We start from the raw sequence: 11,065 nt of genomic DNA on the forward strand, positions 1-11,065 counted from the left end.
AGATCACATCAAAGAGTAGAATAGATGAATACCTGTAGCTGGGTAATCAAACAGCTTTCCCACCTTACCTGGTAGATTTGTAATGGAATTGGCTTTACAAGTGGAATGCTACCTGTTGGCTGTGATCTGTGGGCGTACGACGGAAGTATGTGATTGTGATGTCTTGCGTTTGGCCCGCTCGCTTGGTCCGCTGGACAAAGATGGCTTGACGCGAGCCCCTTCCCTCCACGTGACAAACACGTACTTGGCTTCTTTTTTTATTTTTTATTTTTTCCCCTCTTTTTTTGATGGACGCAATACAACGTTAAAAGGAAATACGAAAAAGGTATGGAATCTTTATCTTCTTCTGTCTCCTAAATTTCTAATTATGTGTGTCGATTTTTATCAATAACAAAAGGATGGAATTGGGTCAGCTAATACATTATCTATCAACTTATTAGTTAAGGAGTGATGCCTGATTATAGAAGATAAGACCTCGATAAATAAATAAATAAAACAATATGAGACACGAGCTATAAAAAAAAAAAATTCGAATTGAAATGTTTAATTTACTTGGTGTTAAGTACTTGTTAATTGCTACTTATTTAAGAGCAATCTTTCTTTCCACGGGAGGGTTAAGCCCTATGCATTTAAAAAGCTTCTCTCCGTTCTGATGATTAAGCCAATCTTTCTTGACCCTGACAAACATGCCTTACTTTTTTGTTCGGAATTCGGTCGGAAAAAAAGATCCAGTTGTACGTAGATTTAGAAGAAAAAGAACTTGACGAAATGAATTCATGATTGGTAGAGCAGGATTTGATGGGAGTTAGCCTCCCGCGATCTGCAACTATCCAAGTCTGAATTACTAACGTACTAGTATACTAGTTTGTAACCAAGAAATGCTGCATTGGTTGTACAACTACAACCAAATTCATTGCACAACCATAAAAGGGATACTCTTTTAAGGGTAAGGATTAATTGTACGAGGACAAGATCCCCAAGCATATCCAAAAGGAAGGCAACCTGCCGTGCCCCAAAAAAGAATAGCGAGTTTGTTTGGATGATTTATTTGAGGTAATTACTGTAGCATTTTTTGTGACGTAATGTATGTGAAATAAAAAAGTGATTCAGAAGATAAAAAGGTGATTGAAATTTGTGAAGTAAATTATTTTGTTTCAAATTATCTCAATCCAAACACACTCAGTGTTACTGACAAAAACAACGATAAAAATAATCTCCAACCCTCAATTGGCTTGTTATCGTGGAGTGCTATCAAATAGCCGGAAAAGTTTGTTTAGTTCTTTAAGCACATAAAACGAGGAGGATTGTATACTTAAGAGTGAAAATATAAGTGAGAAAAATCATATTAGAAAATTTTCACTTATACTTCCAAAAAAATAAGAAATCATTCGTTCAATTGATTTCTTAGTAATAACAATCATTTAAATTTTAAATAATTGGACTTAATACAATAATATAAAGAGGTTCAAAATACTTATTTCACCATTTAACCATATAAAATTAATTTGAAGGTATAATACTCAAAAGAGGGACAATATAATGTGTGTCACTCACTCTCTCTCTCTCAGGGTACAAAACCATACTAAAGGATTAACTGACTATAATCAAAGTGGCATGCATCATCTTTGGACAAATGAATCTGAATAATATTTTATTAGTCATTGTTAAGAGTGAAGACGATGCCACGTCATATATCAAGTCACAACAAAAAATTTACCCCAAAAAAGTAATGGACAAAGGTGGCCGAGGGCCCTGCCTGACCTTTACTTTGAAACGTCGTTACAAGCAACAAATGATAGGGGAATCCACCTCAGATTTATCAAAAATTGCGAGATACTATCGATTTTCTATACTTTAATCAATACAACTCCAATAACCAAGTTTACGCTTATCTTTAATTTTCAGGCGATTTAATGTGGGAATTCCCTTCATCGATGTTGTTCCTATAAATGCATATTCTTCTAAAACCCCATCTTTCATTTTCATTTTCATTTTCTCTTCATTGCAAAATCCTAATCAACACGTCGTTTTCTCCTCGTTGTTTTTCCCCTGCAAAATTGATGCGTACCAAAGTAGACATAATTTGCCAAAGTAGACATAATTTATTTGTGACGGTGATCGAACAGCACCGGTGAGCCTGATTCCGACAATGCTCGGAACCCAACTGAATTTCCGGTCTATTACTGGCGTCGGAGCTTCTTGGACGGATCAGATGAATTTCTGCAGCTGCCCGATTTGGAGCTCGCATTGTTGTTCTTTAAGGATTCAATTTTCTTTTGGATTGACGTTAAATTCTGCAAAGCCGCATTCTTCTGGTGTGATTAGGGGAAGAAAATCTAAGTTAAATCGCAGAGTATGGTGTATGTCTTCTTTGGGGAGTTTTAGTAAGAAAAATGGCGACGACGACGACGATTATGTTGAAGCTATCCTCCTCATTTCAGGTCTAACTACCTCAAAGTCCCTGCTTTTATTCTTTCTTTTCAAGTTCATACTTTTGACGGAGACTTCTAATCTTGGAAGGTGAATTCAATTGGGTTGCAGCTTGTTATTTGACTAAATTTTGCGAATCTCAGTCGCATTAATGATATGTTTATTTGCAGTTAAGACTGCAGCTGAATTGATTTACTTCCGTGTGATCAGTATTAGTGGGATTGATTAACTGGTATATAGCTAAGGATGTCAGTGACCTGATGTATAAAATCTTTCCAAATAGTACGGCATTCCAGCTTTCATTTTATGATACTTTTTTTTGGTGTGTGTGTGTGTTGGGAGAGGGGGGGGGGGGGGTGTGTTAATGGAGGTGTCTAAATGAGCTTGAAATGTTGTTTTGAAACTTGACTTCAAAGGGAGAAGGTCCATACGTAAACCTTGCCAAACTTAAGAAGGTGCAAACTTTGAGCTGATTCTCCCTCGCTGCACTGTGCTCAAATTGTTTTGGCAGTGAAAGATGTGGGATTGAGCAGATTATTACATTTGAACATGATGCGTTTTAACACTGGGATAATTGGTGTCTTTGTTGGCTGCATCCCTGACCATGCTTCATTGTAACATAACTTACATGTCTTCTATTATTAGTGCAGAAACTATTAGTCACCATCGGATGCGTATGCATGGGTTTAAAGAAGAGAGGACATGGCAACCATCTCTTCACTTAGGTCCCTTCTCTATTCAACCAAAGGATCCTAGATCTCAAGTTCATCCTATAGGATCAGGTTTTCTTCGACGTTTTGAGAGTCCAACCATCTTTCTCAAGATTTCTTGTGATGGAGACTTCATTTTGCCAATCATTGTAGGTATACATTCTTATTCTCTTCTGGTTTCTTTTTGCATTTGGATATTTGTGCAGCAAATGTGACTGACCTTCAGTACCACTCCACCTCAGGGGAAAGTGCGGTTGAGAAGCTCATACAAAGCTTTTATGAGGATGATGCAGGGGTACTATTCTACCTTTTACAGAGGAACTTGTAGTTGTTTACTTTTTATTTTGTTGCTAAATGACAAGCCTGCTGCAGGACTGTCCAAATCAATACCAACTTGTAAGGAATTTGATGGAAAATTCTGGTTATGAAGTAAGTACATAATCTTATGCATATTACTATTTGAAACTAAATATTGATAGTTCCACATACCTTGTCTTGGTGATTGCAATATCTGTCATCAAACTTGTAGGTCTAAGATTCTTCTTTTGAAATTAGTGAAAGTTCTATTTGCTTCATTTTTGTTGATTATTTGTGCTAAATGTTACGCATGTGAAGGGCTAATTACTTTGATAAAATTTGCTAACACTTAAAAATGAATCCTCTGTAATTGCGAGGCAGTTGCAACTTTTAAGGGAGATGGTCGATAACATATATTCTGTTCTCCAAAGAAGATAAAATTGATAAATGAGGAACTGAAAAATGAAGGTAAAAAGATCAATGGCATTTCATCAGGCTCTGATAGAAATCACATACATCCTTTACACCATTCCATCCTCATCTTTTTGCAGACTTTGGTCTTGATTGCCGATGAAATGTCGTTATATTGCTTAAGTAGCTTTTCATTTTTGTCACCATTGTTTCTAATCATGTTTTATACTAAGGTTAATGTATTATTTGTGAAATTTGATCCATCCTGCTATTATGTTATATTCTTGCTTATAGGTTTCTTAATAATCCAATTACAGGTAAAAGTAGTGAGGATCACAGAAAGAGTAGGTAATATATACTTTTCGAGGATATATTTCCACAAGGTGCGTAGAAAGTATATATGAAGCATATTTAACAGGCAAAATATGATTTATGGCGAGTGGTTGAAGTGACCATAAATTTGACAAACTGTGTAGCCAGGGGAAACCAAAATATTGAGTGTAGATGCACGTCCTTCTGATGCCATCAATGTTGCAAAGAGATGCAAGGTATGCTTTTCATTATCTATGAGACCCAGTATGCCTGCAAGATTTAGGGGACAAAAATACTTGGATGATTATTTGTTACTATTTATTTTGGTCAACAAACAAAATGCAGCACTAGTCTATTTTTTTGGAAGCTTTTTGGTTGGCAAAGATAGATGATGTCATTGTTTATATGATCCAATGTTGTATTTTGGAGCCTATCCTTGGATAAACCAGAAATCTGTAGTTTTTCCTCTTATGGGGTGCATGAAGACTTCCTAGGTTGAAGATTGTATTCCCAACTCTTTTATCCGCAATAGAACACTCTCTTGAAAGTTGAATATTGGTCTTTAATATTAACCTTTGCTTTACCCAGAAGATGCCTTTTTTCTCTCAATTTAAGCTGATAATTTAAAGTTTTTTTAGGGTTCATCGTCTCAGATGAATTCTATTGCTCATATTTCTGGACTATATGCCATATTATATCCTTAGTTGATGTAGAAATTATAGCTCACTTTCCAAGGCACCAGTGCATCTTCTGCTGACTAACTAGAATAATTGTGTCCTCAGTTGATGTAGAAATGATAGCTCATTATTCAAGTCATCAGTGCATCTTCTGCTGAAAAGCTTGCATAATGTCTTCCTAAAGTGTTTACTTGCATAATCTCTTATATTTTGCTTATTCAACTATTACTGTTATGCTGACAAAGAAATTGATGGATGCAGGCCCCTATATATGTACATAAACAGATTGTGTTAGCAGATGCAACTAGACTTTCTTACGGGGCGGGTAGAATGAGCACCAAAGCTGTATTTGATGTATCTATGGACAGGTAAGAACTTGTTTTAAAGGCTCTCCTAACTTTACATGCTCAGTTGTCTCTGAATCTAAATATATCTTCTGCAGCCCTGCAGATGGCCCAGATTTACTTTCTGAAGAACTAAACATGTTGACCAACATGAATTTGGCTGCCGAAGAGGAAAGATACGGTGATGCAGGTATATTGGGAACTATGTAACCTTCTCATTGGTGAAGTATACTGGTCATCAGTCTCTACTGGTTAATTTTGAGCGCGTTACAATGCGTTTTAGACTTGTTATTTACAGTTAAACTCGTACCTGCTAGCCTGTTTAATTAACGTATACTTGTCTTTTCAGCCCTGTGGAGAGACAAACTCATGAAGCTTCGCAAATCAAAGTACGGGAGTTAGTTCATTTTCTTAAGGTATGCTTTATGGTTGCTTATTCCATATTCTGTGTCTATAACCAGTTGATATTGCGTATATCAAGCTCTCAAACAAGTAATTGATTAAATGCTGACTATGCTGTTGATCTATATGTTGCCATCGACAGATAAAGATATTTGTACTATGTTGTAAGCTGTCTTGCTTGCCTGAATAAAGCCCCAGTGTTCTTGCACGCAGGTCAGCTGGAGTAAATCGTTACAGGAATTTACAGTGACTGGATTCATCAGTCAATACATAGGGTTTTGTATGTACACATAGGGTTTTGTATGTACACATAGGGTTTTGAATTCTCACATAAAACACTCCCTCAATGGAATTGTCTATTGTGATCATTGTTAGCTAAGTTGAATTATTATATCTTTTCTGGAGAGAATGTAAATTTTCTGAGTGTATGTTAATATTATTCTTAGCAACTAATATCCACCACTGTTTTTTTTAAAAAAAAACCACCAACACAAAACGGGGGAAATACTCTCCTAAACATCATCTTCTGATCAATGCTAGGTGATTAATATTGCACTTACCTGCCATAATAGAACAAACCCCACCTCCAAACAAAACGAAGAAAAATATAACTTCAAATAGCCACAAACAGTAGAAGAGACTAGAGAGTAATAACTACTGATGTTCTACATTGATTACACCAAAAAGGACTTAGCAATTGGCACTTCTATGAGGCTGGTATTGTAAATTGTTATTATTTTCACCGAGAAGAACATAATAGACAGAAAGAGGGCATCTCTTATGTGTCCAAGCTAAGTATTTGAGTAACTACGTTTCTTGATCCAGTATTGCGAAAGGCAATGATTCTATAGCAAGTTATATGTGCAAATATAAGTGAAACCGGCAGAGGGACTTATGTTGGCGTCCTGGCACAACCAAAGAAAATATATCACACTGTAATCACAGGTGCTGGGGTTTAGGCAAGAAGTGACAGTTTATGTGCTTTTCTTAGTGCCTTCGACAAAATGAAGGGATTTTTGGGGTCATGTTGAACCTCAGGGGGGGAGGATGCCTCTCTCCATCTCCCCACAAAGCATACGCTTCTTCTCCGTGTACTGCATCATCTCCTACCTCGAGGTCCTCTTCATCCATTCTGAGAGCTACAACCCGACTAACTAAAATGCAGATCAAACTAGTAACTACTGCATTCCAGACAGTTATGAAAGCTGCCCCTGCAAGCTGATAGAGCAATTGATAAAAACCTTCTAGCTTCTTCCCCTCAATTAAACCGTACAAAAATCCTGGACCATAACTGATTGTACCAGAGCCGTAGAAGTCCCTTAGTAGATTCGGCTTTGCAAAGATGCCTGAAAGAAGTCCTCCAAGGATACCAGCCACGGCATGAGTGTGAAAAACGCCTAAAGTATCATCAACCTTCTGGAAAAATGCTAATTTCTTGTGCAAAATCATCATAGTGTACCATGGTATTGAGCCAGACATGACCCCCATTAGCATTGCTGCCCATGTGTCCACAATTCCTGCCAAAGCAATCACAATGTTACCTTTGGAGGTCGAGTTTCAGAACCAGGTTAGTACCATGAAGCAGAAATCATACCATCAAACTAATTTTTACTAGAATTATTGCAACACCAAACCTGCTGCAGGGGTGATGCATACAAGTCCAGTGATCATTCCCTGAACAGCCCCAATGACCGAGCTCTTCTTATAGTAAATCAGGTCCATTGAAAGCCATACCAAGACACTGGTAGCAGTGCAGAGATGGGTATTTAGCAAAGCAAGTGATGTAATAAGACCAGCTGATATCGGTGATCCACCATTGAAACCACTCCATCCCATCCACAAGAACCCTGCACCTCCCAGCATGTGAATTTTGTTGTTTGGTGGAAAATGTTGCCTATCGTGTGAAAGCCTCGGTCCTACCTAGCAATTATCCCCAGTGATCATATTAGCACAAGTATTAATCTACCAAAAATTAGCTTTTGCTGATTTCGATGATTCTCTATAATCACTTTCCACAATCAGATTTTGCAAGATTTAAAGCAAACGAGAACAAGGCCAAAGACTTGATCCCTTGTCATTTTTGAAAGTGGTGCCTAATAAGTGAGGTGTTGCATGAAAACATAGAATGCAGAGAACAGAACGAACCAAAAGATAGAAATATTGAGAGTAAGATGATTTAAGTACCCAATAAGCTGCAGTAAAGCCAGCAACACCAGAAGAAAGATGAATAACATAACCACCAGAGAAGTCAATAATGCCGCGAGTTTCAAGAAATCCAGAGCCCCAGATTGTATGAACCCCAACTGTATAAGACAACGTTAACCATAGCGGGACAAACAACATCCAGGCATAGAAATTCATCCTGCCAAGCAATGAACCTGCCAGCAATATAACAGTAATTGCAGCAAAAGCAAATTGGTACAAAACATAGTCAGCATTAGGCAGGAAATATTCTTTGTATTGGCCGAGCAGATACTTTTGGGACATGGCCTCATTTGGCTTGGCTAATATGGCAGTCATATCGGTCCCAAAAGACATGCGATGGCCCCAAAGCACCCAACAAATCAAGACAGAAGCAAAGGCGTAAAGAGCCATGAAAGCAGAATTCACAGCCCATTTTTTCTTCACCATACTGCCATACAAAATCACAAGCCCCGGAACACTTTGGAGTCCCACCATGGCTGCTGCAGTTAGCTCCCATGCATTGTCTGCCCTGTTTAGCCAGTCTGGGTAAGGCGGGCCTGGTTTGAGCCCAGAAGGTAGTGCTGTAACCTTCTCTAGAGCCATTCAGGAAGAACAAAGTGAGATGGGAAAAGGGAAATTTTGGAAATTTCAACTCCAATGGTGATCTATAAAATACAAAAGAGTTACAAAGTCTGCAAGGTCGATAAGTTTATGCATTGGAATGATCTAAGTTTTTTGGGCTTATACAGAATCTCTTAACATTCTTTGCTGTCGGTTTTTAACTTCCAAAGTCTGTTAGATTCATTCTCATTTCTCAAATTTTTTTTTTAATTTTTGGAAAAAAATGTTGAAAATCAGTAGATCAATATTCAAGCCCTCCTCATGTAACATTACGATTAGGATAGTAATTATCATATATACTATCTGCACTAGATAATATATTTGGGTTACAATTATATTAGAACCAAGTTTCAGGGTTCAATCAAATGGAAAAGTAAGGAAATTTGCAGAGATATGTAAACATATTATGAAAACTATATATTGTGCTAGCTAAGGACAAATCAATGGTTGGCATTTAATCAAGATTCATTTGAGAATCCGCAAAAGGAGACGCCAAGCCATTTGTAAAATTGTGATTGATGGTGACAAGTCAAGTAACGCAAGAAATTAATACAACACCACCTGCTACCTAGATTCATTGTGAAAGATAATCAGTTGTTTTTTCTTGTTATCTTTATTAAAACTCTGCTCATAAGGGGATAAAATATACAATTAATATGATACCGGCCAGAGGTGTGCCAATACTACAGGTTCCTTACATAGATTCCGTGGAATTCGATGGATGATGCAGCCAGTACATGAATCTTCTTTACCACCACCAACCACCCCCCCCCCCCCACCCCAAAAAAAAAAAGAAGCACTAATAGAGGATTCTGTGTTATGCTTCTCACATAGTAACTTTAAAAGCAAATGGCATTCAGAAACTTCCAATGGGGGCGGAAAATTAAAGGAGGTGCATGGCCATGATGTGCAAAGTCTCCCAAGAAAATAACAAGAATCTAAATACAGATAACAAAATTAAGGAGGGTGAAATTAATATCTCGCAACCAATATAAATAAAGAAAACGTAGCTTGAGGAGACTGCAATTGGTAAACGTCTACCAGATTTTACCATATCAAATAATCATGATTACATTACACCCTCCAATATTAGTTGTCAAAATGAAGAAGAAGAAGAAGAAGAAGGAAAAATGAAGAAAAAGGTTAATCAGCTCTCCGAAATGATGAAACATATGTATGTATGTATGTACATGACATTGGAAGGTCTGTTACAAACCAAAACCGATCGAATAATTGCGAAAAAAACTACAAAACAAGACTATCAAATCTTGCCATGTCTGCGCCAAAAGATTAGCATGACGATACACCTTCTAAAAATATAAAGTCTGGATCTCTGTTCTTTTATCATCGCAAAACAAGATCCTCCACCACCTGCTGCTGCTGCTGCTGCTTTCTTTTTCCTCGCACGATGCCCGATACTACAAGAAACCCTCTTCTCCTGGCAAAAATTCTGCGCAGAAGCACATTGGCCCATCAAAAAAGGGATCGAATCCTAACCCCTTAACCCAGAATATACATATATATATATATATATGTACAAAACTATGGCCTTCCCTTCCCAATCCCTCCTAAATATTTTTGATCCTATTCGTTAGCAAGTAACAACCCTCCTCAGAGCTGTACATATATAAGAACCTTCAACAAGGGACCAGAATTTTTGTTAGAAAAGCAAATTCTATAGCTTCAAACCTTTCCTTGAGAAGTATTTGCGTGCAATTCTTTAAAGCAATAATTTTCTCTACGTATGCCACGTGAAACAATTTTTTCAGAAGCAAATGCTAGAAGCATGGAGAGGCCGGCTCTGCATTTTATTGAGTAGTTCAGTCGTGGAGCTAGCGGGCACTAACGTTTACGCTTCGTGAATGATTGGTTGGCTAAGAAATCGGGTACAGTAATCAAAATAGTACGAAGAGAAAACCTCGGACCGCGTATGTTGCGTTTGTAAATTGTAGTAATCGAGCTGTTCAGAGGCAGGAAAAACACGCAAAACTCCTTGTTTTCATGACTTCTATACCAAACGCTTCTATGCCAAACGCGGAAAATGACGTCTTCTTTTTTTTTTTTTCCTTTTCTTTTCTTCCATGGGGAGTGTCGCAAAATTAAAGAAAAAAAAAGGGTATTGACAGATTGGCCGTGAGATTTATCAGACAAAGGGATAAGAGGAAAAATTTAAAAAAAAAATAAAGGAGCGTGAACCACTTTCTTATATACTATATATAATCAAAATAGACTTAGCAAAGTCGTAATTTGCATAGCAAATCATTATTCTTTATCATGCTATGGAAGCTTCAAAGTACAATACAAGATTTTAATACGCGAGTTGTTGGAGGAAAGTACACGAACCATTTCTGATCTTCAAACTCACTACCTTGATTTTGACAGCTACTAAGAAGTTCGGTAGAGTTGAGGCGCGTAGAACGCTCTTTTTAAGATAATGCGCGCCCCTATGGTATTTTTTAACTGATTCAGAAGGTCTAGCGTGTCGTTTTCAGGATGCAATAGCCCAACTCTATGGTTGTTACTTCCCTTTGATCTGCACAACCAAGAGAAGCAAAAGCTTCTCAATATCTTACTTTGTCCAAAGAAAATTAGAATGAGGGAGAAAGAAACGAGTGTATGAAATATAGTATTTAGAATAATCTTTTGTTGAGAGAAGTGCGTTAAAAAAATTTGTCCA

General features: G+C 37.4%; 2 protein-coding genes across 3 annotated transcripts; one reads left to right on the plus strand and one right to left on the minus strand.

Moving 5' to 3' along the window:
• The first annotated feature begins 1,846 nt into the window (after positions 1–1,846).
• On the plus strand, positions 1,847–5,978 carry LOC113778196 (bifunctional nuclease 2). Of its 2 annotated transcripts, none has more exons than XM_027323512.1 (10): positions 1,847–2,441; positions 3,081–3,293; positions 3,383–3,435; positions 3,513–3,569; positions 4,166–4,231; positions 4,325–4,396; positions 5,099–5,205; positions 5,280–5,371; positions 5,531–5,597; positions 5,726–5,978. In XM_027323512.1, the coding sequence occupies exons 1-9, from the start codon at positions 2,150–2,152 to the stop codon at positions 5,581–5,583; spliced, it is 1,005 nt and encodes a 334-aa protein (XP_027179313.1). In that variant the 5' UTR covers positions 1,847–2,149; the 3' UTR covers positions 5,584–5,597; positions 5,726–5,978. The 2 variants fall into 2 exon arrangements, with proteins under 2 accessions (XP_027179313.1, XP_027179314.1); XM_027323513.1 differs by having other exon boundaries at positions 5,797–5,978.
• Positions 5,979–6,570: 592 nt separating this feature from the next.
• LOC113777985 (ammonium transporter 3 member 1-like) lies at positions 6,571–8,370 on the minus strand. Its single transcript, XM_027323220.1, has 3 exons — positions 7,768–8,370; positions 7,218–7,503; positions 6,571–7,100 (listed from the first exon to the last, which is right to left on the minus strand). Exons 1-3 carry the CDS (start codon positions 8,368–8,370, stop codon positions 6,571–6,573), a joined length of 1,419 nt encoding a protein of 472 aa, XP_027179021.1.
• Between the last annotated feature and the right edge of the window lie 2,695 nt (positions 8,371–11,065).

This window comes from Coffea eugenioides, chromosome 7 (assembly GCF_003713205.1).
Source record: "Coffea eugenioides isolate CCC68of chromosome 7, Ceug_1.0, whole genome shotgun sequence".
Classification (NCBI taxonomy): domain Eukaryota; kingdom Viridiplantae; phylum Streptophyta; class Magnoliopsida; order Gentianales; family Rubiaceae; genus Coffea; species Coffea eugenioides.

Coding starts and splice junctions, on each gene's coding strand:
- LOC113778196 (XM_027323512.1), top strand. CDS start 2,150: ATGCTCGGAACCCAACTGAATTTCCGGTCTATTACTGGCGTCGGAGCT. Junction 3,570..4,165: donor TGGAAAATTCTGGTTATGAA/GTAAGTACATAA, acceptor ATCCAATTACAG/GTAAAAGTAGTGAGGATCAC. Junction 5,372..5,530: donor GGAAAGATACGGTGATGCAG/GTATATTGGGAA, acceptor TTGTCTTTTCAG/CCCTGTGGAGAGACAAACTC.
- LOC113777985 (XM_027323220.1), bottom strand. CDS start 8,370: ATGGCTCTAGAGAAGGTTACAGCACTACCTTCTGGGCTCAAACCAGGC. Junction 7,504..7,767: donor GCTTTACTGCAGCTTATTGG/GTACTTAAATCA, acceptor GATAATTGCTAG/GTAGGACCGAGGCTTTCACA. Junction 7,101..7,217: donor ATGCATCACCCCTGCAGCAG/GTTTGGTGTTGC, acceptor TTGCTTTGGCAG/GAATTGTGGACACATGGGCA.